The 27,999-nt window shown below is 46.7% G+C and overlaps 1 protein-coding gene across 1 annotated transcript in view; it reads right to left on the minus strand.

The window, feature by feature from the left end:
* The window catches only part of myo1d (myosin 1D), a gene marked incomplete at its 3' end in the record, with an annotated part of 83,144 nt that overhangs the window by 38,319 nt on the left and 16,826 nt on the right, over positions 1-27,999 (minus strand). Inside the window, exons 2-15 of the mRNA XM_080021682.1 lie at positions 26,661-26,869; positions 25,360-25,453; positions 22,358-22,523; positions 21,909-21,962; positions 21,643-21,738; positions 20,004-20,120; positions 18,960-19,163; positions 18,606-18,751; positions 17,363-17,477; positions 17,080-17,250; positions 4,000-4,070; positions 1,805-1,879; positions 781-913; positions 1-130 (exon numbers count right to left, since the gene is read on the minus strand). The exon at positions 1-130 is cut by the window's left edge and continues 37 nt beyond it. Of these exons, the coding sequence (XP_079877808.1) occupies positions 1-130; positions 781-913; positions 1,805-1,879; positions 4,000-4,070; positions 17,080-17,250; positions 17,363-17,477; positions 18,606-18,751; positions 18,960-19,163; positions 20,004-20,120; positions 21,643-21,738; positions 21,909-21,962; positions 22,358-22,523; positions 25,360-25,453; positions 26,661-26,869 (1,781 nt within the window). The remainder of the gene's footprint in view (positions 131-780; positions 914-1,804; positions 1,880-3,999; positions 4,071-17,079; positions 17,251-17,362; positions 17,478-18,605; positions 18,752-18,959; positions 19,164-20,003; positions 20,121-21,642; positions 21,739-21,908; positions 21,963-22,357; positions 22,524-25,359; positions 25,454-26,660; positions 26,870-27,999) is intronic.

A 27,999-nucleotide genomic window follows, 5' to 3' on the forward strand; every position in this document is an offset into this window, starting at 1 on the left:
AGCCGGCGCGCCGCACCCGCAGGTTCTCCAGCAGGCCCAGGTACTCCACTTGGTGGCGGCAGCGCTCGTGCTCGAAGAGCAGCGGCGACTTGACGTCGTTGGGCTTGATGCAGCGCACGTAGTAGGGTTCCTACGCCGGGGGGACAAACGGTCTGGTAAAGCTGGGGCCACACGACGGGATTTTTCGAAAAGGCTGCGCGGCTGCACGCTCAACGACTTTCAGTCCCTCCTGCGCCCACACTCCAGGCGCACAGACCTGCAGACGGGGGGTTTTGGGGTCCCGCAGCACCGGGGCGAGGGTGGACCTCCCGCCAGATGCCAAATATCTCGCCATCACAACGAAGATGGCCGCCGCGCAGCTCGCTACCGGGGGTCGCTCGTGCAGCGAACTTGCGGCGCCGACTATAAACGCACCGTTCCACGAGTCGCACCTACATTTCGGGAAGTCCACACTCGCCCACTCGCCGCTTACTTTGGTAACGCCACTGTCTGATTGGCCGACTGGCTTTTGGAAAGGCTCGCCCCGATAAAATCAAATCTTTCATGCGCGCTCACGTATCGATGGCGGCTAAGATTCCGCGGCTAAGATCCCCCCCGTCGGGACGGCCGTGACTCCGCCCGATCTCAAACCCTCGCCAAAATCACGCGACGCGGCCCCCTCTTCAGGTAACGACGCGGCATCGAACGTCGCCGCGACACATCGCGTCGCTTTGAGCCCACATACACGCGCGGCGAGGGCGCCCCCAGCCGGGCAGCGAGCGGCGGTGGCCCCTCCCCCACCTTGCAGGCCAGGTTCTCCACCAAGGAGATCATGGAGTTCTTGAAGAGCGTGGCGGCCGTCAGCGGACGCTTGGTGACCTCGGTGATGCTCAGCTTGCCCTCGGGCCACATGGCCTTCAGCACCAGGTTGGAGCTGCGCCGGCGGGGAAGGAAACGGAGACACACACAGCGGAGTCAACACCGGGTGAATCAAAGAACGAGTCAAAACACTCACGGCTACTGTCAGGTCTTGAACGGAGATGAAACTACATTTAGCTCCTAAAATGCTGATTTACCATCTCCGTCATGGAACTCGCTCCCTCCGGACTTCAGACATGCAAGCTCACTGAAAACATTCCTTTCCTTTATTTATTCACAACATCATCTATTTTTTATGTTTTTTCTTGATGCACATGTTATGTTTTATTCTTTTTATTCTCTGTTAACGTTTTACTTTGTGCACTTTGCATTTTACCTCGCTTTGTGTTCTTATCAAAAGTTGTATTGTTGTATGTTTTTTGGGTTGTTTTTTTTTCACTCTCTGTGAAGCACTTTGAGTTGCATCTCCTGTAAGAATTGTGCAATATAATTAATGTTTATTATTATTTTATTTTTTTCCTCCATTGCACCACTTTTGAAGGCTCAACACGGAGCATGGAGTAATAAAGCTCCTACACATGTGCAGAACTGTATTTTTAGCTGAGCTGTTTTGTTGTCAGTTTGAACGTGTGATTTGTACTTCATGCACAATCACTAAAGCGCTGACTTTGCCTTTTCTTGGGTGTGATTGGTGTCCGTCACCAGGCGCGTTCAAAATATGACTTCAGGAAAGAAACGAGGATCAAAGTGGAAATCGGTTTAATTCTACTGGTCCTGTCCTGTTCCCGAGGACTGATGTGTGATCAAAGAGACGAGGGAAGAGCGTGTGTGTGTGTGTGTGTGTGTGTGTGTGTGTGTGTGTGTGTGTGTGTGTGTGTGTGTGTGTGTGTGTGTGTGTGTGTGTGTGTGTGTGTGTGTGTGTGTGTGTGTCCTCGTTGACGCTCACCTGTTGTACAGCAGCCTCTTGAAATCCTGGAACAGAGTGTCTTTGTTCTTGTCGATGAAACCGACCACAGAGTATCTGTTGGAAGGAAATTGCCAACACGCGCACGCACACACGCACGCGCACGCGCACACGCACGCGCGCACACACACACACACAGACACACCCACACACACACACACACACACACACACACACACACACACACACACACACACACACACACACACACACACACACACACACACACACACACACAACGGCTGAGAACAGACATTTATTTTTGCATCCAGGGCCCGACACCAGCTTTTAGAAGTTGTTGCCAACTTGGCAGCCATGCATCAGCTTTGGGTTGCCAAGACTGACAGAAAAAGTTGCCGGGCCAATTTCCTTTATCATTTAATAATTAAGTTTTTATCGATATAGATTTCACATCAGCTTTACGAGTGATGCAAAACAATAAATAACAACACACTGACTTCACTACATTTACATTTGAATGGATTTAGTACAGTAAATTCAACTAATTCGGCAACTTCCTGCACATTATAACTTTAGTCGAGGTCAGGGCTATTCAACCGGCGGCCCGCAGACCGAATGTGGCCCTCATATTAACACAGACTGGCCCTTTGGATGAATTTGAAGGTTATCAACAAACCGTATTTAACTTGTTTTCAGAAATGCCTGCAGCGCTTACGGTACTAAAAATCGTGTGACTATGCAGAAGCAGAAGCATTTAACACCATGAAACCTGAGCAAATATAACCAAGAAATGTATGTATGAGTTCATTTTGAAAAGGATGCTCCATTTTTGGAGGGAAATTCCTTTTTCTCTTCCTCCCCTAGATTCCGACGAGAAGGTCCGTTCCCAAGGTCGTCCCCGTGCGTCCAGCACAGATAGAGACGGGCTGCGTGCTAACTGCCTTAGCTCAATGCAGGGCCGCAGGTGGGATCAGCTAGCCTAGCTCCTGTGAGTATCTCTCTAAACTTCATTGTTTTGTAAATGATTACGATAAATCACGAACCATGATGGTGGTTTCGCAATTTCCTTTCCTCTATTTTACAAGAGTAGTTTTGATTCATCAGGTCCCTGAGATGATAACGTGTTTTTTCTTCTTTTTTTTTGGAGGCCGCGCCCTCCGCCCTCCGCCCTCCCCCCGCCTGGTCAGAGCGGCGGAGGGATCACACTTCTCTTTCCGAGGCAGACCGGGTAATTCTGCCTAAATTATCCCCCGGGTCGCAGACACTTGGCCCTCGCAGATGGTCTCGGCACAGTGTTCTAACGGAGCCTTTTTCGGGAGCTTAGCGCGCGAGATTTATTCATTTGAATGGTCTCCAAGTACTTTAGGGATTTGGAATTAGTGTTGTCCTTTTTAAGGGGATGTCATGCAGTGTAGGCATCATTTAAAAGTGTTGAAAAGTGTGTGTGAGTGCGTGCATGCGCGGACGGGCATGACAGCGCATGTTTGCATGTTTTCGTGAAATCAAGTGTGTATTTCGTAACGCCTCTTGTGCCGGGTCAACGTTTCCCAACGCTCCATCACACTCTGAAGGGACCATTAAAATTCGGAGAACTCGGATTGCGTCATCGCTGCAGAGATAGTCGGCGCTCGCTGCCGCTGCTCCTGCTGCCGCTGCTGCTGCTGCTGCTGCTGCGCCAAAAACAAAACTTTCCCTCCGGGGGCGCAGGGGTACAAAGTCACAGCAAAGAACACAAGGACAATGTTTTCTATGGAATTCTAAATTGATACCACTACTCTTGATGCTAAATTCTGTTTTTCATACATTCCCAGGAGCAGGAAGCAGAGCTGCTGGTATTACACTCTACACACTGTAATAAGTACTATAATAGTTCGTTCATAGTAATAATTCATATTTATAATTTGTACCCTATATACCCATAATAAAAATTTGTCCTGCGCATTGTCTCGTATTTTGTGTATATCTTGTATATTTCTATGACTTCTTTTTTTTTTTTTTGGGCTATTTGTATATATTTGACTATTTTATTATTATTTCAACTACACTTTTTATTCTATTCTATTTTATGATTATTTCTTATTCTACTATTTTTTCAGACTTTGGAGCTTTTTTTTAATGCTAAACTTCCGGTCTGAACATGATGCAGACATGTTGTATTTGACATTATGAAACGTCAAATGGTTGAGAATATTTTTAATAACCGTGCGTTTACTTACACCACGTCTCCCGCATAGTGTCTGATGCGGAAGTCTCTGTCAAACTCCAAACTCTTGTCAGTCGGTAGGAGCTGATGGGGGAGGGAGGGAGAGAGAGAGAGAGAGATCAATACAAAGGGATCTCAGGATGAATACTCAACAGGTACTGATGTTTAATTCAACAAATAAATGATCCACCAACATCCAGCATTCATCTTTATTAGAACCCTTTTCGGACACTGGTGGCTGGCGTTCAGCTCGACAGAGCCGCTGTCAACTCAACGGCCACAACCCATATCAGCAGGGTGCATAAACAGCCATATCGTACCGTCCACAGATTTCCCATCCCTCCCCGTATTCCTATAAAACGTTCTACTTGCACTGTTTTACCGGCCAAAACAAACCCTGAAAGCAGTGGTATTCAAACTGTGGGCACGCCCCCCTAGTGTAACGTTGGGGGAATTGCAAGCGGGGCAAGAGAAAATCAAAGATAAAAAAAAAATAAAAATGAAAAAAAGTTGACCTTTAATATACAGTATATTTGAAGCAACAGAGAGAAAGGGGTTTGTTATCTTCATTAGTGCATTGAAAATAAAACATTTTTCACATGTTTCCACTGGTTGTGCACCTTTCTGCCTCGTTAGGCTGTGAATTGGCAATAAAAGCCATAAAATGCATGTGACGCTCAACCTGGTTCACTATAAACTACGCTGCTCTGCATATGACACATTTTTTTATCCATACTTATTTGGGGTGAGGCATACAGGTGCATATAAATAACACTGAAGGCAAAGAAGAGGGAGGGAGAGCGGAGACATAAAGGGAGGTGCTACTGTAGACAGGGAAAAGAGGTGGAAGAGAAGTGGTGAGAAGAGAGAGAGAAAATAGCATCGAGGTGGGTAAAATATGGACGAGGTGCTTGTGTTTGTGTGTGTGTGTGTGTGTGTGTGTGTGTGTGTGTGTGTGTGTGTGTGTGTGTATGTAGGCCAGTAAGCTGGAGAGCGGGGAGGGAGGAGCGGGGGGCTGATGGGAAATGCAGAGTTCTGCTGCAGCACGGGGCAGCGGGTGGTGCGGGGTGAAACTTCGGCCTCATTTCGTCATGTTCCTGCCTCCATCCATGGCGTTTGTTTATCAAACGCTCTGTCCAATGGACGCTAAGCAACATTAGAAAGGGATTACAGGCATTTGTGGTGGTAAAACCTACGACCCAGGGGCCTCACGTGGGCCGTAGACCCCTGGCAGGGTGGCCTGCTGATATATGATGAAGAAATAAAGATTTACTCAAAATTAATTCAAAAAATAAGATCAGATAAAACAAATGTTCCTTAATGTATACAGTATATATATATATATATATATATATATATATATATATATATATATATATATATATATATATATATATATATATATAATATATATATTATAATATATGTATATTATTATAAAAAAAAAAATTTTTTCATATAAATACAGTATTTTTTTAAAAGTTGAAACATAAACACACATACAAAATGCAAGTTTCAATATATTGAAATATTCATTTTAGATATATTTTTATTATTCATACTATTATTATTATTATTATTATTATTATTATTATTATATATTTTTAATCCAAAAATTTAAGAAAAGATTGATATTTTTATTAAAGAATATTTTCCAAAACTAAGCTATTATTTATGATTTTTTTTGGCTTGGACCATTTTTGAGATACTTTGCGCTACTAGTTACTCTGTGGGACACCCCCACACCCCCCCACACACACACACACAGTGCAGAGAGATAAAGGGGCCACACATGTAGCCCGCGGTTAACACCAGGTTGGACACCACTGATTTAAGTCGGCACAATGGCATGCGTGGCAGTCTGTCTTCCAAATGCCATTACATAAACAGGACTGTCAATCATAACAAAGTAGAACGCTGACATCAGAGAGAGAGAGAGAGAGAGAGAGAGAGAGAGAGGGGAAGGAGGCAGAGGGCGAGAGAGGTGTCCTGTCTCAGCACTGTCCCAAGGACGAGGTGATTATCATTTGAACACAGCGAGCCGCTGCTTCAGGAGGCAGATGAAAGCAAAGATTTGGAAAGGAGACACATTTATATATATATATATATATATATATATATATATATATACACACACACACACACAGTATACTGCATGCGGTGAGACAGGGGCTTATAAAATAGTCATGAGAAGAGAAGCGAGAATATTAAAGTGGGCGAGGCTGTGAATGAATGGGAATAGAGGAGCGTATGGGAAGTACCTTGGTTCTATTTCGGTCTTCTGAGCCACTTGTTTCATTTTGAGGTTTTGTGACGAGAGACAGTATTACTCACCCAAGCGAGCACACACACACACACACACACACACACACACACACACACACACACACACACACACACACACACACACACACACACACACACACACACACACACACACACACACACACACACACACACCAAAGCAAAGAAGCGTCCCACAACAGAGGCTCAGGGATACCATTAACAAGACGCACTCTCCCACGGATGGAGGGATACGAGACGGAAGAGAACGCATCACTGTCGACTTCACTCCGAGTTCAAACAGAAATCCCAAACCAACCTGGCAGTCGGACTCGCAGTTAATCCTCCGTCAGGCCTCGGGGGGGGGGGGGGGCGTGTTTACCTTGGGAAGGAATTATACTAATACGCCGCAGTAAGGTTGTAATGGTGATGGTGGTTGTCAAAAAAAGAGAGAACTCCGTCGTCATTTCGGTCGAAAACGATACAAGGCGTACTTTGCTTGCAGGGCAGTTCAGGGCGTGGCGGTATATTCATATGATATCGAAACGGTGTGGTTTGAATTGATGACACAAAGCCAAAACCATCTCCCGAAACCAGAGGGACACTACAGCAGGAAGAGTGGAAGAATGGAGGTGGCAGGTGGCATCAGAGCATAACAAAATGCAATTTCTGTGGAAATGGAATGAGAAGAAAAACAACTTGTGTCTGAGCCAAATATGGCCGAGGAGAGACCGGCAATACAGAGGTATAGAGGTATACGCCCGTCCTTGTAAACCACACTGTACGCCTATCACCGTAAGCCAGTAACTGTACTCCAGTCTCTATAGGCCCATCACCATACGCCCATCACTGTACTCCAGTCTCTATAGGCCGGTCACTGTACCGCCAACACTGTACTTCAATCTCTATAGGCCCATCACCGTAGGGCCATCACTGTACTCCAGTCTCTATAGGCCCGTCATCGTACCGCCATCACTGTACTTCAGTCTCTATAGGTCCGTCACTGTCCGGCCATCACTGAACTCCAGTCTCTATAGGCCCGTCACCATACGCCCATCACTGTACTCCAGTCTTTATAGGCCCCTCACCCTATGCCCATCACTGTACTCCAGTCTCTATAGGCCGTTCACTGTACCGCCAACACTGTACTCCAGTCTCTATAGGCCCAACACCGTACTGCCATCACTGTACTTCAGTCTCTATACGCCCATCAAGGTCGGCCCATCACTGTACTCCAGTCTCTATAGTCCCATCACCATACACTCCCTACATCTCCGCTCAAGAACAGCAACCTGCTCCTATTCAGGCCATGCAGAACAGCCAGCAGCTGCCAGACAAACAGACAGGACGACCAGAAACCGTCTCCACTTGTGGTTGTTATGGCGATACAGCATCGGGAGGCTTCACCCACCTACACAGAGGCAACGTGTAGGTGGGTGAGTGGAGTCTTGGGAAGGCTGCGCTGCCGGGGGGGGGGCAGGTTATGACTGCGCGGGAGGCGCGAGCGCAGGGAGTTTATCGTCGCCGCATTGTTTGTTGCAGTATTCTCAGAAACCGCGGGTGGCAGTCGAGAGAAGGTACGGCGTGAAGAAGGATGTCGTAAACAAAGAAGAGAGCGCTTAAATGAAAACATGGCTGCACGCACAGCATTGAAGCTTGTTCATGTCGAGGCGGAATTGCTGTTCGTCGTGGTTAAACCGACAAAAGTCCTGAAAAGGAGAAAGGGAGCTGGTCTGTCGGCCCGTTCCATGCAGGGAGAGGAGAGGGGGTTCGAACCCATGTCCTGCTCTGCATTTTATCACAGAGGAACTTACTGCAATAAGGAATGGAGTCACTATGCGGAATTATTCTCCTTCATTGCAAAATTCTCTAAAAAAAAACTGCACATTAATACCAAAAAAAAAAGGTTCATTTTATTTGTAAACTGAATCCTGTTAATGTACAAACAAAATCACCAAACCTGAGTGAGCTGATTGCGTATACTGTTTTATCGTATACTGTTTTATCGTATACTGTTTTATCGTATACTGCATCAAAAAGTAATTTGGTAGACTTTGAATTTCACATTTGACAGAAACATATCATTTCCAACATATCAGAAATAAAACAGCAAAACACGGCCCTCCCGCCCCTTCAATGCATTTCTTCCAGGGAACTCCCCTCGCTAACCTCACCCCGCGACGTGGCACAGGTCCGCCAGCGCCATGGCTCCAGCGCCTGGCGATGCCCTTTGCGGCACACGCCCTCGCACTTGGGGCAGGTATAAACCAGGCTTTGGAACCTGTCATCTGATCTACCATATTATGGTAATAGTTCTTCAACCTACTTGTGGTGACTATGGAAGAGAAGCCACTGGGCTTTACAATAGGAAAATGTTGTGAGGCATACTGCAATATATAAGATGACTCAGTAATGTCCAGTAAACCTGACTTTTTTCTTTGTTCTGTGTAATACCATTGGTTTAAGATGGGTCTATGACACCCAGAAGGACCTTCTGACGTGGACTCAATGGTGCACTTCTGGTAGAACTACACCTCTTAATTTCATTATTATAGCATTATGCAGACATAAGTTGCATATATCAAAATTGATTCCTGGACTGCATGGCTCCTGCTGAAACAAAGGGACTCAGAGCACACGAGTCCAGCAGCTCCCGTGCTTGTGGCTTTCCTTGTATTCATGACAGACAACACCAGCGAATTTGTGGCAAAGCAAATGTGTGGACAGCTGGCAATGCCGGTAAAAAACAAGAAAAACAAGAGGAAAAAAAAACAAAACAAAAAAAACAACAAGCCCCACCACATGTTAAATCAACCATTCCACAGTTAATAGTTACACACTTCATGCCCAGTTTTCTTCTTTTTTTTTTCCCCCCTCCCCTCCTTTCTCTACCTCCACGTCCTTATCCCCGGCAGCGAAACCCATCCACCACCTGTGCCTCGCTCCCTCATGTCCCCTCCAACAAAAGCCGGCACCTGGGAGGGGCACGTGGCCAGACCCTCCCCCTGGGGGCGCGGCATTGGAACGGCTCCAGACCAGTCGATATCGCACCGTGGGTGCCACGGGGAGCCGGTCCGGGCTCGGGGTTTGGGGTGGATGGATTTTTTGTGTTTCACGCCCGATGCACGGCTGTCAGGGAGTAGCTGGAAACACTGAGAGAAACGGGCCAACGACCACGACTTAGACCAAGACACCTTTCGGGGCTGGAACACCGAGGGTAGGAAGTTAAAATCATCGGTAGATTACCAAAAGCAGCGTGGACACAATCAGATCAATGACAAAAGACAAAAAAAAAGGAAACACTATAAAACCACCCGGACTATAAATCAGGATTATTTGGACACAGGTGACATCAAATACCATCTGAGAGTATAAACATTAATACTGTTGTTACTTAGTAGGACTGCTGTTGTATTAGGATCATTACTACTATCAACATCATTCACTAAAAACTGGGCTAGCTGAGCTAGTCTTTCTGTCGCACGCACGCACAGTAAGTGCAGCTCCAGCGTGCGTACACGCGTACACACACACACACACACACACACCCCCCCCATGGAGGCTTGTCCTTCCTCCGGGGGTCAGGCCAGGACGGGTGGGGGCAGCTGACAGCGCCGGGCCTCCAGCCTCAGCGTCCATCGCCGGTCAGACCATGCGTCTCGTGCATGTTTTTCGGGCGGTTCTCACGATGATATGTGGAGGAAACCCCACGTGAGCACGGGGGGGAACATGCAAACTCCACACAGAACGGCCCCTGCCCGGGATAGAACCCACCGGAGCGCGGTGCCAACGGCGCCCCGGGCGGGAATCGAACGCAAAAACTGGCCAAAAAAAACCCAAAACCTGTTATTATGGACTGCTGTTACCATTGTGTTTTCCACGACTGTTACTACTGCGTGCAACACAGTTAGTAATGCTGCAGTACTATAACTTGTACTTAATGTTACTTGTTTACATGCACTAAGACGATCATTATGGGTTTAAGGCAATGTTCAGACTTAGTTGTGTTGATGAGCTGTTCGTGATTGGCCCATTCAGCAGTATGTTAATTAGCCATGAGGCTTTGTTTGTCCGCCAAGCCCATTTGCATTGTGGGAGCTGAATGAACCCCGTGAGGGTAAAACTTTGGAGGTGATTATCTCAGAAACACTCTTGTCATTAACAAGTCACAGCTTTGAAAATATTTGCTTGATTTGCACAAGTGACACCTTGCCTGGAAGCTCTGATTCTGCTCTTTCAAATGATGCAAAAGCAAGAATCTTCTAATATGATTTCAGTCACCCCGAAAGTGGACCATACTAACACGCTGAGCATCGCGCTCTGCGGCTCAGATCAGAAGCGTCTCGTTTTTTTTTTTTAAGACAAATAAAAACGGTGTTTTTATTGAAAATGTATTTATTTTCCTCTTTTTTATTTTTTTCTGTTTTCATTGAACGAAACCAAAAAAATCCCAGTGCGTAACTGTTCTCACTCACTGTCTTAAAAAAGAAAGATACGTACCGCCCCCGATTGTAATTGGATAATTCACACTCTGCTCAAAACTGACTATTGGGCTTTCTAGTTAACACAGTGCTACTGGTTAACACAGTACATAGCAAAGTGCTTTTCTCTCCTTTCTCAATAATAGTGAATGAGATCTCTCTCTCTCTCTCTCTCTCTCCCCCTCTCCCTCTCCCTCTCTCTCTCTCTCTCTCTCTCTCTGTCCCCGCTGACCTGGTGCCTGGCGGCGTTAAGGAACAACCAACATGGGGCGGCACCGCACTCGCCAAGTAATGAAAGCTTGAACACCGAGTAACCCCACCCCTCCGCCTCCCTCCGCCTCCCTCCGCCCGCACGTTTTAATAGGCTATGCATCGGCAGGAGGACGACAGCGAGAGCACCGGCAGCACCACGTCCTGTTAACTTCCTGCACCTGACACTACACGTGGATGTAGGGAAAGAGAGAGAGAGAGAGAGAGAGAGAGAGAGAGAGACAGAGAGAGAGACAGACAGAGAGAGAGACAGAGAGAGAGAGACAGACAGAGAGAGAGACAGACACACACAGACAGAGAGAGAGAGAGAGACAGACAGAGAGAGAGCGATGAGGCCGGGCGCAGACAGACGGCGCCAGGAAGGGAAAGGAACGAGGGAACCCAAGACAGAAAAAGAGCGAGGGAGGTGGAGGTGAAGGTGGATGAGGAGGGAAAGATATAAAGAGAACCAGGGCCGGGAAGGAGGCGGCCGTGACGCCGGCTTCCAGCGCCCAACTCTGAGATCAGCAAATTATTAAAAGGGAGGGAGGAGACGATCAAAGCGAGGGAGGGAGGGAGGGAGGGAGAGAGGGACAGGAAGGGGGGGGGGGTGTAGAGAGAGGGGGAGGGAGCGAGAGAGAGAGAGAAAGAGGAGGGGAGGGAGAGAGCGAGAGGAGGGGGAGGGGAGTGGGAGAGAAAGAGAGATGGAAAGAGGGAAAGAAACAAGATGAGGTCAAGGGAAGGAAGTTAGGCAACTGACTGCACTGCAGGCGGCACCAACCGCCATAATTTATTCCTTAAATCTACAAATACTGGATTCTACTACATTTCCTGTCATTTCTATTCCTTATTTATTTTCTGTTGTATATTTCAGTTATCGTCAGGTTGTGCTGGTACCTGTGATGTGATGGTTTGGGCATCGTGACTCGGTCCTGCAAGAGGGACATGTTGACACAAATAGGAAGGAATGGGCGACATCGTCCAGCGGCAGCGCACGCACTCATGCACGCACACAGTGAAATGCCTTTTCCACATTTCCCCATGGAGGCTTGTCCTTACTCCAGGGTTCAGGCCAGGACGGGTGCATCTGCATGGTGTCAGGATCTGGGGTTTGACTTGAAAGCGGGGAGCAGCGCGTGTAAACAAGGCCACGACTCCCGGGCGTCCAAACAGCCTGATTAATACATTAGAAGGCTGCGCCGGCTGGCAGCCAATCAGACGGGGTTTCCTTATCGGGCCGCGGGGGGAGCGGCGCGTGGGGCGCCGGGCGCGGCAAGGTGTCGCTCAGATGCCACGGCAGAGGCCATCTGTTGTCATGTCTGTTTTCCAAACCCCTCTGCGCACTTTCCCCCGTCGGGTCGGTATCCAAGTTATTTATAAGGCTTTGACAGAGTGTTACGCCAATGTGTGTGTGTGTGTGTGTGTGTGTGTGTGTGTGTGCGTGTGTGTGATAAATAGAGTGTATGCATTTTTCTGTGTTAGAGACGACGGTGAGGACAGAACGCAGATGCACCATGATTTCTCACGAACATCGCACTCTGTCCATGGCCAGCAGAGGGCAGCAGACAGACAGACAGACAGACAGACAGACGGACAGTGCTCTGATGCCAGTGCGACTGTTTTTTGAAAGAAGTTCAATCATAAATTCCTAAACACCTGCTAGCTTGCAAGCTCCCCGTTTAAAAGGTATAATCAGTCATCATTTATTTGCACTTTGTGCAAATTGACCATAATATATCAGCGAGGGAGGGTTCGCAAAAAAGGGCCGAAGGCACAAGCGGAACTAATGTGAGCGCCTGCTTAGGACCCCCGCGGCCACCAGAGGGCCCACGACTGAAAGACAAAAACAATACTAATAATTCTGCCTCGGGCCCCATAAAGGCTTGGGCCCTGTCCAACGTGGAGTAGGTTGGCGTCCGTTGGTGTCACTTCAGCGGCTTCCTGTAGAGGTGGCTATTTGTCGCCAATGTGGCCAACGTCTATTGCCCTCCAGTGGCGCCGATTGTGCCTTTAAGGCTCCCGTACGCCTACAGGCGATCGAGGGGTCGACGGACGCAGCGAACCTGACGATGCCGCAGGCGGGAGGCCTGATTCGTCTGTTTGACGACGATCCCCCCGTTGCAAACACCGGCGACGAAAGAGGAGTCCCCCCCGGGGTGGAACGGCGTGACGCTGGCGCGCTGGCCGTGGTGCCAAATGTTTCCGCGTCCGGGGGCTGCAGGGGGGAGCCGCGCCGGGGCCCCCGCGCTCTGGGACTCACTAAGAATTCAAATTGAGAAGCCAAAGCTCGGGAGCCTCCCCCGTCGACTCGCGGTGAAAACGACGGGCCCCCCCCCGTTCTCGCTCCACCTCCCCCTTGCCGGCCCCTCCGTCCTCCGTCGGACATCGGTGGGGGGCCCCGTGCAAATCTCGCAAAGCGGCCCGTTGGCATGAGGGGCGAAGGGCGGCGGCGCCGACGCGTCTGTTTCAGGTCACACATGCGGGGCAGAGCGACTGCTGCTCTCCCATTAAAATCCCGCAGCTCCGCCTCGGGTGGGGGCTCTTTTTTTCCCCCTCCTTCCCTGTGAGGTGAAGCGTCTGACGGCGGCCGCCCTCCGTGGGGTGGGGAAACATGAAAATGGAACCAGACCCAGTCCCAAAGAAACCGAATTGTTTTTTGGCTTTCTTTTAATCCACGTTTGCCGATAGGGAGAGCGGCCGCCGGTCCAACCGCTGGAAGAGCTGACAAAAAAAAAAAAAATCGGAATATTTTTTGAACTCGGCTCCAAATCACACCCCATCACCGAGGCAGGAAGAAACGCTGGGTCTGGGAGACAAAGTCAAATATCGTGAATTGAAAAAAAAAAAAAAAAAAAAAGGATTTAATAATTTTTTGACGGTCGCTCATCGACGTCGATCGTTTTGGGGACGACCACTGGTGTGCTCGGCGGGTGCTGACACACAAGAGAAACACTGGGTATTCTGACCAGGACGGTGGAGATGGAACAGGGTGCCAAGTCCAGAAAATCACTTCACTTCACCGTAATGCAGCCTTGAAGACCATAACCACATACATCCCAGCCCTTACCGACTCTACTATACTGATATTATATTGATATTATACTGATATTATATTGATATTTTATTGATATTATATTGATATTGTGATTTAACAAATCCCACAATAATGTCTTCTTATTTCTAAATTTTTCGGACTGCATTGAGAATATTCCAATACTGTACTTCCTGAGCAGCGCCGTGACTGGACGCTCCTTTCCCCCCCCTCGCTGCTGACCTCAATATTAAAAACACGAAAAAAACATATTCAACCCCGACGTACTCGCCTCCGGCGTTGAAGAGCCCCGTGAGGGAAATGCCCACAGCCGCATCGGGTGTAGGCCTCAGCGGCAACCTCCCGACGGGCGAGCAGATAAGAGCCGAGCCGCGGCGATGGCGTTTGTTTTTGTTATTTTTTCCTCCCCCCCCCCGCGGAGAGCCGGGGCTCCTCGGGGCGCGGCGTGGAACCAGGGACGCTGCGCCCAATCACGCATCAGAGGCCGGGGGTGCCACCGCACTATCCCTGCACCCGCGGAGGCTTAGCTGTGATTACTGTCGCTACGCAAACACGCACGGGGGCGGGGGCGCACGCAAACACACAGACACACACACACAGACACACACACACACACACACACACACACACACACACACACACACACACACACACACACACACCTGAGCCGTGAATGGACGGAGCTTTGCAGGGACACAGCAGAGATTACTCCTATGACTTTATAATCCGCTGGATCCGCTGTTATTAAAAATGGTCCGATCAATGTAATCAATACGTACCGTTGCCACCTGATGACGCCATTAAAATGCCGTCATGTGACCTGACAAAACGGATGGGTCGACAGTGGGACTCGCGTGCGTTCACAGGTGAGCCCATGAGGCGGTTTGCGTTAAAAATGTTGTGAGTCATCATCGTCACCTCAGGCGGCTTCGCGGGGTCAGCGACGAGGAGCGACTGCCTGCCGTGGACGCAAAACTCGTTACCGTGGCAACGTCAGGGAACGTTGTTGTGTGCCGTGAAAACGTCTGAAAACTGGCATCGGCAGATAATTCCGCTGAATTGCATCCATCCACCCGTGGTCAATCACTTGATCGACACTCTGGAAACGCACCAGGGAATGTCGGATACCGAGCGTCCAACATTCCAGGCAGTGCGAGGATCGACGGGAGAAACAGAACAACACCGCCGGGTACAGGAGATGACAGCCGGCTAAGTGAGGGTTTGCACCTCCCGCTTTTGACCTCCCCTCACGATCCATCTGCCGCCGGCGGGCTGCGGACGGGCAGGGGTCGGAGGTCAATCCCGGGATAATGACAAAGGACGTATTGACGCGGGAGGAGAGCCGCGCGGATCGATACATCCCCCGAGGAGTCTGGGGGCTCGGTGGCGCTGCGCTTCAGAGGGGTGGGGTCTCAACGCGGCGTCCGGGGACCCCCCGGGGGGCCCTTCCGAGAGGATGCAGCAGAAATGTATTATTATGACGTACAATATCCATTACTTGTACAAGAAGGTCTGTTTGGATCCTAGTTACACTGGTAATTCCTCAACTATAAATAATTGAAATTTGGATTAAACGATATATGACAGGAGAGATTCTTCTCGGTTTGGGGTCCCAGATACAGACTCTTATCATTTGGGGCCATACAGGGATCACACTGAGGGTCCTCGATATGAAAAGAAGTTGAGAATCACCGCTTTACAACATCTAGTTTCCAGAAAAAATCAAAACAAAAAAAACAACAAAAAAAAGACATCTGAATGGCGCTCAGAAACCTCGCCCCCTTCAGAATAACCCGAGCACCTCATCGCTTATTCCCGCATCCCGCTTCTCATCCGTTTCCCCGGTTATTTCCGTCTCGCCCTCGCGACTTCGTTAATTCCGCCGCGCCGTTTCCCCGCCACCCCCGACGCTCGCTCCCGCGCCGCCGAGACGTCCGGATCCCTCCGCTCCCATTGGCTGCCGGTGACATCACCGACGACCGCGGCGCCGGAGCCCTCGGCCGGCCTGCGCTCCGTGCTCCAACTGCCGTCGCCCTCCGCTGGCCGCGGAGAGGTACTTCCCCCTCTCCCCGGTCAGTCCGTCTGCTGATCCCCGAGGAAGCTCACAAGCAGATCAAGTGGCTTATGTCAGTCCGGACACACTCACACACACACGCGGGACACACACTTAAAGAGTCAGAGTCAGCCAGACAGGACGCTCGGCTAGAACGAGCTGATAATGAGTCCAAACAGGATTACAGCCGCTCCATTCCCTCTAATGCCGGAGGGGGGGCAAACCTTGACGCTCGCGTTACAAAGTAAAATTCAAGACGTGGCGAGAATTTTTTTTTTTTTTTTTGGGGGGGTTTTAAAACAAGATTTAAGTCATGTCCCTCTTCTTCAATAAGGTATCGCAGCAGAGAATATATTTGGTGCAGAGAGGTAAGTATGAGGTAGAAACACGGCAGGTAGAACTGGATGACTGTCAAGTGTTCTTAGAACCGTTTCCCTCAGGGTCAGAGAGCAAGATAATTACGATAATAAGGACTTTTTTTTTAAACATAGAACTTTGGACAGGTAAGTACAAGGACTAAAACAAATTCTAAATACGAAGTAGAAAGTGAGTTGGGTTCATCCGGAACAGCCACTGGAACCGCCAGTGCAGCAGGTGAGTCTTGGGTTCCGCACTAGTCTTAAAATGCACAGATGGATAAAATCGCATCAAGTGTTTACGTAGGAATAAAGATCAGCTCAGAAATAAGACTATTTGATGACTTTTAAGACTCAATATTTGTTAAAAAAAAAATGTAATAAAATAAAATAAATAACAGATTTTAAGACATTTTAGGACTTCCAAAAAGGACCTACAGTCTCTACACTAGTTTAAGAAGAAGCGGAAAAGACGTCACACAACTTTTTGAAGAAGCTCACAGGCACCGATTCCACCGATTTCAAAGTGAAATGAACGTGCGTTTCCTGTTAAAAATCAAGTCCCGCCCCGGGGACCCCCCCCCGGCGAAACACCGGGGGGAGACCGGGGGAAGCCCACCTTGCGGCTGGTGTAGTGGGCGTGCTTGGCCAGCTTGCCGTTGAGCCCCTGCAGGAAGACCTCGTCGGTGACCTTGCCCACGTTCATGCAGGCCTCGTCCAGCACCGAGAAGATGCCCTTGTGCTGCTGCTCCACCAGGTCCACGATGATCTGGTTGTTGAAGTAATCGATCTGACGGGGAGACACAGCGGGGGGCGGCCATCAGCGAACGCGCCCGTCACATCGGCGGACGCGAGGGTGGAGGAGAGTGGGGTTTTTTTTGGGGTTGTTTTTTTTTGCCTACGTGTTTCCAGGGGATCCCTTCTCTCTGGTACTCTTCCTGCTCCTGCTTCAGCACCAGCTGGATGAACAGCTGCTGCAGCTTCTCGTTGCAGTAGTTGATGCAGAACTGCTCAAAGCTGCGGCGGAACGGAACAGACGTTGGAATAACTTAGTGATAACGCGGTAATAAGTTATACATATACACATATATAGATATATATATCTACTCGCTTTTGTCATCCGTTGTATTCACGGTTATTCATCTGTTCAGTATTTACATTAGAGCCCGACCGATATATCAGTTTGGTCGATATATCAGCCATTATTTGACATTTTGTACAACATCGGGACCGGCCGTCATGCAGCCGATGCGTCCCCATTTTTAAATAAATATAATAAACAAAAAAAAACGTTGATTATTTAATCCTGTACTTGTCTGTTTTACTTTTCTTTTAAGTTACTCACCAAAATAAGAACACAAGTCGGACTATGCGTAATAAATCCATCAAGGTTTGTTTACGCTCGTGTTTAGACACCGTTCTTCAAGCAGGAAGCCGTGCTGAGTTCATGGGAAACTCGCAAAATTAACTCAGTTCTGAAGTGATTATGCATTCACTGGAACTCTTTACTTTACTTTTTTTAATCCAGCAAGATCTTTGTGTGTGATCTTTGTCTTTGTGTGTTTATTTTCATTTATTTGTTTGGTTATAAGTTAAATGTTCTCAAATATAGAAACATGAATGAAATATAAGTTTTACAGATTGATTAAAAAATATTGCACTTTTTGGCAAAATGTCGGTCAAAACATCGTTAATCGATGGGCTGGGAGTCTCCAAAATCGAGATCAGCATCGTACACCAAAATCTGGCATTGATTGGGCTCTAATTTACATTTTATTTTATTTATAGCCATAACCATGCGAGCAGCTATACTGCCACTTAGCCCCATCTACTGCCCTAGAACTGAACTTATTCTGCAGTTTTGCTTTTTTTTTTGTACATTTCGCTATTCTCTTAATTTTTTTCAGACGGCATTTTTATTTTTTAGTTATTTATTATGTTATGCAATGCCATGAAAATGTACTTGTATATAAGAACAGATTCTGATTCTGACAACAAGACGGGAACAGAAGGCGTTCAATAACCTAACGAAAAAAAGCCAAACCTTTCATGCGTTAGCGCTCAATAAAACAAACAGGTCTATGTGGTGAATAGTAATAAAATTAAGTTATTTATTTCCTTTTGATGAGGAGTGAAGTTGCCGACCTGTTGTTTTGGAAGATCTCGAAGCCGTAGATGTCCAGAACTCCGATCACCGTGTTCTTGCCGTGGACCCTGGCGTCGTAGTTCTTCACCTCGATGATGTCGTTGATGCGGCCCACGATCCAGCAGAACAGACGCTCGTACATGGCCTGGCGGCGGGAACAAGAAGGCTCTTATTTCAGATAAATGTCACTTAAAAATCACACACACACACACACACACACACACACACACACACACACACACACACACACACACACACACACACACACACACACACACACACACACACACACACACACACACACACACACACACACACACACACACACACACACACACACACACACAAGAGACCTTTGCCAGGGCGTCCCGGCCGTAGTTGGCCTCCTGGGCCGTGTGCTGCTTGTCGATGACGTCCCTCCCGGTGGCCACGGTGCGGTACAGCAGCGCCTTCTCCACCTTCTCCTCCTTGGTGGACAGCAGCTCCCCGATCACAGACACCAACTTGGGGTTCTCCATCAGGATCACGTCGCCGTCCACGCCGAACGTCAGGTTCCCCTGAGGAGGGAGGGATCACCACGGGATGAGAGGGAATATTCACACCAATCCATATCCCATGGTCCGTACTGGGTCACCTGGCCAAGTCAGAAGTGGACGTCCACAAAAAGAACCTTTAACGAACAAAAAAGACCAGAATGTGAACTTTGTGTATATGGTTTTATTTACTGTGAAATTTTTGGGGGGTTTATTGGCTTTTTGCCAACATTTTGTTTGCTGTTCAAGCCTTTTTTTTTTTTTTTTTTTTTAATATATTTTTAAATATATTATATTTAATGTCAGGTTTATTGTACATTCATTTTCATGGTTCTCTGTTTATTTCAGAAGTTCATGTATAGGATTGTATATTTTATTTTTGAACCTTTTTATTTTTTTACATTTTTTTCATTCTTATATTTTGTTTTTTTCCCTGTTCATTTTATGTTATATCAATTTCTAATCACTAGTGTGTGGTACCATATTTTATTGTGTACAGATAACTGTAAGGTGTATTGTGTATTTTCCATTTTCCAAATATATTGCCTTTTTTTCTTTATTTATATTATATATTTTTTTATTATTATTTCGCTACTGCTTGGATGTGAGCTGATGAGACAATTTACATTTTCCTCCGGGGATGAATAATCAATCCATCCATCCATCTATCTTTACCAGAGTAATTAGGTTGATTTTTTTTCCCCCCCACAGTATCGGACCAAGAGGGGGCTTCAGCCTAAATTGAAATCCATCCATTAATCACATCACAGGGCCAGATTTTCCTTGCAGTGGGAGCAGTGGGAACAATGGGAGCAGTGAGGAGCTGTGGGAAGGGGTCCAGAACAGGGAATGATCAGCTGTTACCAGATGCAGGATGGTGGCCAGGATCTTGTAAACGGTTTGGATCTCCTCCCCCGTGAAGCCGATCACCTTCATGGCATCGGCCACGGCTTTGAAGTCAGCGCCGTCGTTGATACAGGACTAGAGAGAGAGAGAGAGAGAGAGAGAGAGAGAGAGAGAGAGAGAGAGAGAGAGAGAGAGAGATAATTTATTTAGGGAATTATTCAGCAGCTCACATAAAAAAATATAGGCAATGATACAAATAATATAATATAATCAAAATAGAAAACAATTGGCATAGAACCTAAAGAAATACAAAAAATATATATAAAAAATTTATAAAAAATGGATTAAAAAAAAACAAAAACTAAAAATAACCAATGATAAGAAAAATAATTAAGAAAGATAAAATAAGATAAAATAAAGCAGAACATTTTGGCAGTATACAAAAATCCAATTTAACAATAAACAATAAAAAAAAATCAAACTAAAATCTAAAATAAACCTCTGTAAATAATAAACTTCAATTCACGTTTAAAAAAAAATAAAAATAGGAAGTTGTGCTGATTAGGCATAAAGAAAGGATTTGGTATAACTTGAAAAAAACAAAAGATGTGAATAGAGTCGTTATAGCTTGCATGTTGCTCCTGAATTTCTGCGCCTGTGGCTTCGTCGACTCCTCTCGGGGCAGTTAAAGGGTTCCTGCAGGACGTCGACACCCTACGACACGTTTCCTCACCCACACTTTCCCTCTCGGCTCTTTTCCACTTCACGCAGCAGAAAAATCCCAAATTTCCACGCTCCATTAGCCGGGGGAACTGAGGAGACGTTGTAATAAAAAAGCGGGGCCGCGCCCCGCGGCGCGTGGAGCACGGCGCTCAGACTGCAGCTTCAGCGCTCTGCTCGCATGACCTCACGCTGTCTGTTGCCGTGGAGTGTTTTGTTTTTTACGGGGTTTTTTCCGGTCCTGAATGGACCCCCATGCAGAGCGAGCAGCACGGGGCTCCATGACCGCGGCGATGGTGCATCAGATTTAAGAGCCACTTCTGGACGGGGGGAGTGGCTCACGCAGCTAAAACGTCGCTCAAATACAGAAAGACAGATAAAAATGCTCTTCTTCTCTGACGCACGGAAGGATGGTGCGCGTCTCTAATGGGGAACAAACTCCATATTAGTCAGTTCATGTCAAGGATTTGATCACTGCTCGTCGCGATCGGGTAACACTGACGACATTGTGTCACAGGGCGCTGTGTTTAAGTGCAATGACCACGTAAATAAACAAAAAGGGAGCTTGTAGAGGGATTGTGGAGGGGAGAATATTGATGGGAGAGCGTGTGTCTCTGTCAAAAGGAGGAGCAGCAGGTCGAGAGGTGAGCGATGTCGGGTCCGCGACGTCAGGTCCGGGCACCTCTTTTGATCTGACAAACACGGATCCGGACGCAGCGGAGGTCGCACCATGGAGACGACATTTCAACTTCCGACAATTTTTCCCTTTTTGACGCCGATATCAGCAGCGAGGTGAACGGATTTTAAATACAGGGATAGCTTATTTTGCCCGTATTTGTCACTCAAGGCGTCCCGGCCCGAGTTCACGCTCGACGCTGCAGTGAAACGAAGTGCAAGCGAAGCCCGAATAAGAGCGGAGCGGAGAACCACGCCCTACCTTGACCTGTCCTCCGACCTTGATGTAGCTGTAAAGCGTGGGATCCTTCTGGATGTGGAGGGAGCGCAGCAGGGTCTCAGGTCCGCCCCGGAGCAGCTGGGGAGACGACGACGTCACGCAGAAATGACATCAAATAATACGTGTCATTAATCGAATAAATTATGAAGGTAACACGTGTGAACAGGTGAACAAACATACGTACGTTAAAATATTATTTTTCATTTTCTAAAGCACTCCAGACTCCCTGCGTTGATGCAACCACTCACCTGGTAAAATGAGTGGAAACTCCTTTCACCTTCCTGTTGGAAAATGACCCTGGACTGGGTGGATTTCAGGAAAGGAAAAAAATGGCTTCAATCGAAATTGAAATTTACAGCAATTCGAGTCAGCAAAACTTCGCAAATAACAAAAACAAAAACAAAAAAAAACACAGTAACCACAGGACTCCGTTTTTTGGACACAACAGAAACGATGGTTAATGCGGGGATCTAGAATGTTAACTGATCAATTAAATGGATCCCCTTTATTGGTAATACATTTAAACCACGGCTCATTTTTGGAATTATGAGATGATGAGATTTTCCCTCGGGCGCTCCCTACAAACAACATCAAAAAAAAAAAAAAAAGATATGGCCATCTTTAAAACATTTCATGGATCATGTAACTGAAGAAACTAAGCCTATTTCCACATGCGTGACCCTCTGGCGCCCCCTACCTTCTCCAGCAGGTAGTTGTTGATGTGGCCCCCGATGGGGTCCCCCTTGAAGTCGAAGTTGATGTCCATGTACTTGCCGAAGCGGCTGGAGTTGTCGTTGCGGTTGGTCTTGGCGTTCCCGAAAGCTTCTAGGACACAGTTGGATTTCAGGAGCATGTTTTTAACCCTGTGGCGAGGCAGGACATCGTTAGGGTGGGACCGGCGGAAAAGTTATATATATTACATTCTATTATCTTTCACTGAAAACCATGTAAATTAGCGATTCTTTATTTTATTTTATTATTTATTTTTTTAAATGTACAAACTCACATATTTGTAACAAGTAATGGCAAAATATTTATTTTATTTTATTTATTTATTTATTTTATGTACTTTTGTATGTCTTTATTTGCACATTACCACTGTTAGGGTTCAGGTTGTGGTCCTCTATCCTTCAGCCGAATGTCGTGAAATCCTGGGGGGTTTTGTATGCATATGTTTGCACTTTCAATAAAATAATAAAAAAAGAATAGCTATATATTGATCATTTGTTTTGGGGGTTAAAGGATGAGAACAGCTTGTTATTTCATCTTTTAACGTACCACAATAAAGAACCCTTTTCATTGATGGTATATTAAGATTCAAAGGAGCAATAAAGTCTGTGGCTTTATATGAGTCTGCATTAAATTAGATTACCGCAATTAACAAGGGTTTGGAAAGAAGGCGATAAGGAATAATCTGCGTCTAACATCTGCAAGGCATGAAATATCTGGTATCGCTTCATCACATTTTAATATCTATTATGTGTCGCCAGGGGCAATAAACACCTCCAGTGTACGGCTCAACGTGCACATATTTTCACATATTTTCCAGGATCCAAGATAAAACACGGCAGTTTGCTTGTAATGTACTGCACTGTACATGTCACATATCTTCTTACTTTTATTACCATCATACATTTGTCCTTCGAGACAAATTATGGAAGAGATGTTAAAAAGTATATGAGGGCATATGTGATAAAACCCTATTTAATGCCCTTTACGCCGACTTTAAGTCTGTGTTTATGAATCTATATATCCAACATACATCAAGCTATTCACATCTCCTTTGAATTTTCTGTGGAGATACTTCGTGCCAACACATCTGGTAAGTTTGGAGGCCCTCTGACCTTCTGATCTGAACCGACATTAGTTCATGTGCAAGCAGCCTCATGCGGACTTGATCTGTTTTTCACCTCTTTGCTTCATGGCCTGTATCCAAAGATTGACCAATTTAAACACTTTTGCAGTAAAACATTTTGATATGAGATTATGTCCCATTAATGGGAGACCTTAGGGATGCTGAAAAATAAACTCTGTGTGTGTGTGTGTGTGTGTGTGTGTGTGTGTGTGTGTGTGTGTGTGTGTGTGTGTGTGTCTACAGCAGGGGATATGTCTCCAGCAGGGGGTATGTCTCTAGTAGGGGGTATGTCTCTAGTAGGGGGTATGTCTCTAGTAGAGGGTATGTCTCTAGTAGGGGGTATGTCTCTAGTAGTGGGTATGTCTCCAGAAGGGGATATGTCTCCAGTAGGGGAATATCTCCAGTAGGGGAATGTCTCCAGGAGTGGCTATGTCTCCAGTAGGGGGTATGTCTCTAGTAGAGGGTATGTCTCTAGTAGGGGGTATATCTCTAGTAGAGGGTATGTCTCTAGTAGAGGGTATGTCTCTAGTAGGGGGTATGTCTCTAGTAGAGGGTATGTCTCTAGTAGGGGGTATATCTCTAGTAGAAGGTATGTCTCTAGTAGGGGGTATGTCTCTAGTAGGGGGTATGTCTCTAGAAGGGGGTATGTCTCTAGTAGAGGGATATGTCTCCAGTAGGGGATATGTCTCCAGTAGGGGAATATCTCCAGTAGGGGAATGTCTCCAGTAGGGGAATGTCTCCAGTAGGGGAATGTCTCCAGGAGTGGGTATGTCTCTAGTAGGGGGTATGTCTCTAGAAGGGGGTATGTCTCTAGTAGAGGGATATGTCTCCAGTAGGGGATATGTCTCCAGTAGGGGAATATCTCCAGTAGGGGAATGTCTCCAGGAGTGGGTATGTCTCTAGTAGGGGGTATGTCTCTAGGAGGGTGTATGTCTCTAGTAAAGGGTATGTCTCTAGTAGGAGGTATGTTTCTAGTAAAGGGTATGTCTCTAGTAAAGGGTATGTCTCTAGTAGGGGGTATGTCAGAAACTGAAGCACATTTTGTGGCCTGGCAGGCCGTTGACCCATCCTGGTTCTTGAACAATTTCATTTCATAAAATCAACATCCTATTCCAACGTGAATCCAAACATTTCCTTTGCGGTTTGACGACGTGTACTTTTTCAGATAAGAGCGTCAAACCTTCACACAGTCGAAACTGGGGAAGCGACGGGTGGATTCCTGTGGGAGTGACGGAGTGGATTCCTGTGGGAGTGCTTTCCATGTTCACTTTCAAACATTTCTCCCTCTCTCCGTCTGGAGACATTCCTTTTAACTTGAGTTATAGTGCATTAGCCAGTAACACTCTGAGTTTCTGAAATACCTGTTTTTGTAGTAATACGCCAAACCCCCCAATATCTTACAGGGCGACACCTAGGGAGGTTGCACTAGAATGTGGTTGACCATTAACTTCACCTCAGGATGATCAAAGAGCTATTCTTTGCTAGTTTAAGTTAATCAATTATTTCACTTTTTACTGTGTGTGATGAGATAAGGGGAAGTGCAATAGCCGCCCCTTTGTCCCGTTCAAATTTATACTTGTTCTTATGTTGTTGTCCATTGTTTCCTTCATGTAATGTCTGATCTCAAACAGAGTGAATATAAAAACTCCCTTATGAGTAAAAAAAAGTGCTTTATGAGATTTCCAGCGATAAAATAATCTCAATGCCTGGCCCCAGATAGAAAATCAAAATCTCATTATACCAGGAAAAAAAACGAAAATCGAATACTTTGACATCTCTCCACTCGGCCCCATTAGACTCAAACCTCCCGAAATCTCCACAGTGTGCAGATAAGAGCGTCTCACCTTTCGACCTCCGCCCTCTGGTTGGGGTTGGTGATAGCAGCGATGTATTGCATAATGTACTTGCTGGCCTCCGTCTTTCCTGCCCCACTTTCACCTGCAAGAGGAAATTAGGAGGACAAGGTATATATATATATATATACATACAGTATGTATACATACTGTATATAGACAGTATTTATATACAGTATATATATATATATATATATATATATATATATATACACACACATATATATACACACAGTATGTATATATACAAAATAAAGTACAAAAAATAAAGTGGTTGACCTCTTAACCTATTAAAAGAATCTCGCTTTTCACCAAACGAGTCAGTGCTAAAGTGCTCAATCAAATAATCAACCTAATATATTTAACAGCTATCATATATCTATCCATATGTTTTGTTTTGTTTTGGCTTTTCCTTCTGGTTTCTGTTTTCTATCTATATCATATTGTTACATTTTTTTTAGTTAAAAAAAATGTTAAAGTTAAATTAGCACAAAAAAAGTGTCTCCAAGGATCTAAATAATGAAACGCTTATGGAACATGATACATACTGTTTGTATAACATGGCAACAAACACTAAAACATTGAAAGTATATTAAGTAAGTGATTACCCATCTTTGTTTCCGTAATGTAGAATATTATAATATTATGTTTATCTTTGGGAATGACGTGTCCAGATGTTTTGGTTCAGATAACTACTATATTCTTAGCACTTCATTACCTCACTTTACCATAATGTTTGCCTGTACCATAGATTAATGGCATAGATTAAATAAAAAAAAATATTTTCCATCAGTCATGAAAATAATCATAAGCTGCATGCCTAAAAAAACAACTTAACTACTATTCCTAACGTTTTGCAGCGGGTAGGTTTGATGACGGCACCGTCAGGATTCTTGGGATTCACTTCCCTCTCTGACCACCGGGCGGAGCTTGGAAAAAAAACCACACAGTCTTTCCATTCTGTCACACAGCTTGTGGCCGCTTCCAGTGTTTTCTTAAAGAGAGACAGACTTCTGTTTCCAAAAAACCAAAACGGGGGTCGGATCAATTTTGCCCCCCTTGAAAGCCTCCGGTTAAGAATAACAAATCTGTCACCCCGCCAGACAATAACAATCGGGCGGCGTGCGGGTTCCCCGGCTGGAATAACACTACGACGGCCGTGAGATGGGCGCTGAAAAACGTTGTGCGATCAAGTTAAAGGCGTGTGGTCGCGTGTCTAAATGTTGTTGGGACCAAAGCGGCGTCTGTCTGGCCCTTCTGATTTGGTTCGGCCCCGGGTCGGGTCCGGTCACCTGAGATGACGATGCACGTGTCCTTGCTCCTCCTCTTCATGGCCTTGTAGGCGGCGTCGGCGATGGCGAAGAGGTGCGGCGGGCGCTCGTACAGCTCGCGGCCCTTGTACTGCTCGATGGTGTCGCGGCCATAGATGTTCATGGCCCGGTAGGGGTTGACGGACACCACCACCTCGCCGATGTAGGTGTAGATCCGCCCCTTCTCGAACCTAGGGAACAAAACCCAAAGGGGGAGCGGGTTTAAGGGGCTGAGATCGGTCTCGAACCGAAGGACGGAGGGATGCTCTTGTGTTTTTAATCGATCAACTCCAGAGAGAAGGCTCAGCGGTACACGTATGCACCGGGTGCAGAAACCAGCGTATTTACATGCATTAGCACAATCATAAAGCATGAAAAGACCTTTTGTTCCCTCAAAGCGTGAGTTGCCTTGGTGATGGTTATGGTAATGATCAGCCACAGAGACGACTTTACATCAAGGGGACCACTGTATCCATGTGTCAGATCTATTACTCCCAATATAAACACTCATAAAAGTTATTACACCCAACCCACACGAATCCAGCTGCACAATTTTGGACATCGTAAAAACTCCAAAGTTTACGTCTGTGAAATAATTCCAAATCGGAAATGCGCCACGAGGTCTCGGACGCCTTGAGCACGCGGAGCGCCTGTCCAAACAGTGCGTGAAATATTGACGCGATCGCGCCAATTCATTCCCTTTGCTCGTGCCAGGTTGGTGGAGAGGCTAAACGGCGCGTCGTGGGACGCCGACATTCAGGCCGTCCAGTTCGACTTGCCCTGAAGTCAACGGCGCTGCCCTATTACAGTACCCATCAGAAAGGGGACAACCCGATCCGCGCCGACAGGAGTGGCTTTGAGGGGGCGTGGGCGCGACGTACGCCCCCCGACACGCGGGTCCCCGAGAAGGCATCGGCGGCGTGCGAGCGGGGGGCCACCGGGCAGGTGTGTGTCCAGATGTCTGCTGAACCCACGTCTCTCTCTCTCTCTCTCTCCCAAATCTCTTCCTCTCATTCTCTGTCTGCCTCCCCGCCCCGAGGCCTCCCGCCTTACTTTCTTACTTCCTTCCTCTCCACAGAGAGTTCTCTCACCGAGAACCAAGAAGAATGGTCCCTTTCTCCACAGCTGCTTCCCGGCCAAAGTACAGCTGCTGCCACAGCAGACCTGCCCGAGCCGTATTATTCCAAAATGGATAGAACGTTACACCTACTCCGGGCATTTGCAGCGAGGTTGCATTTCTGCGTTTCGCGTGGGGAGCGTTGCCAAAACGAGAAGACGTACGAGATAAACTCAAGTTAACTCTTTTATTTATTTTATTTTT

This window comes from Zeus faber, assembly GCF_960531495.2.
Source record: "Zeus faber genome assembly, chromosome: 20".
Lineage (NCBI taxonomy): Eukaryota > Metazoa > Chordata > Actinopteri > Zeiformes > Zeidae > Zeus > Zeus faber.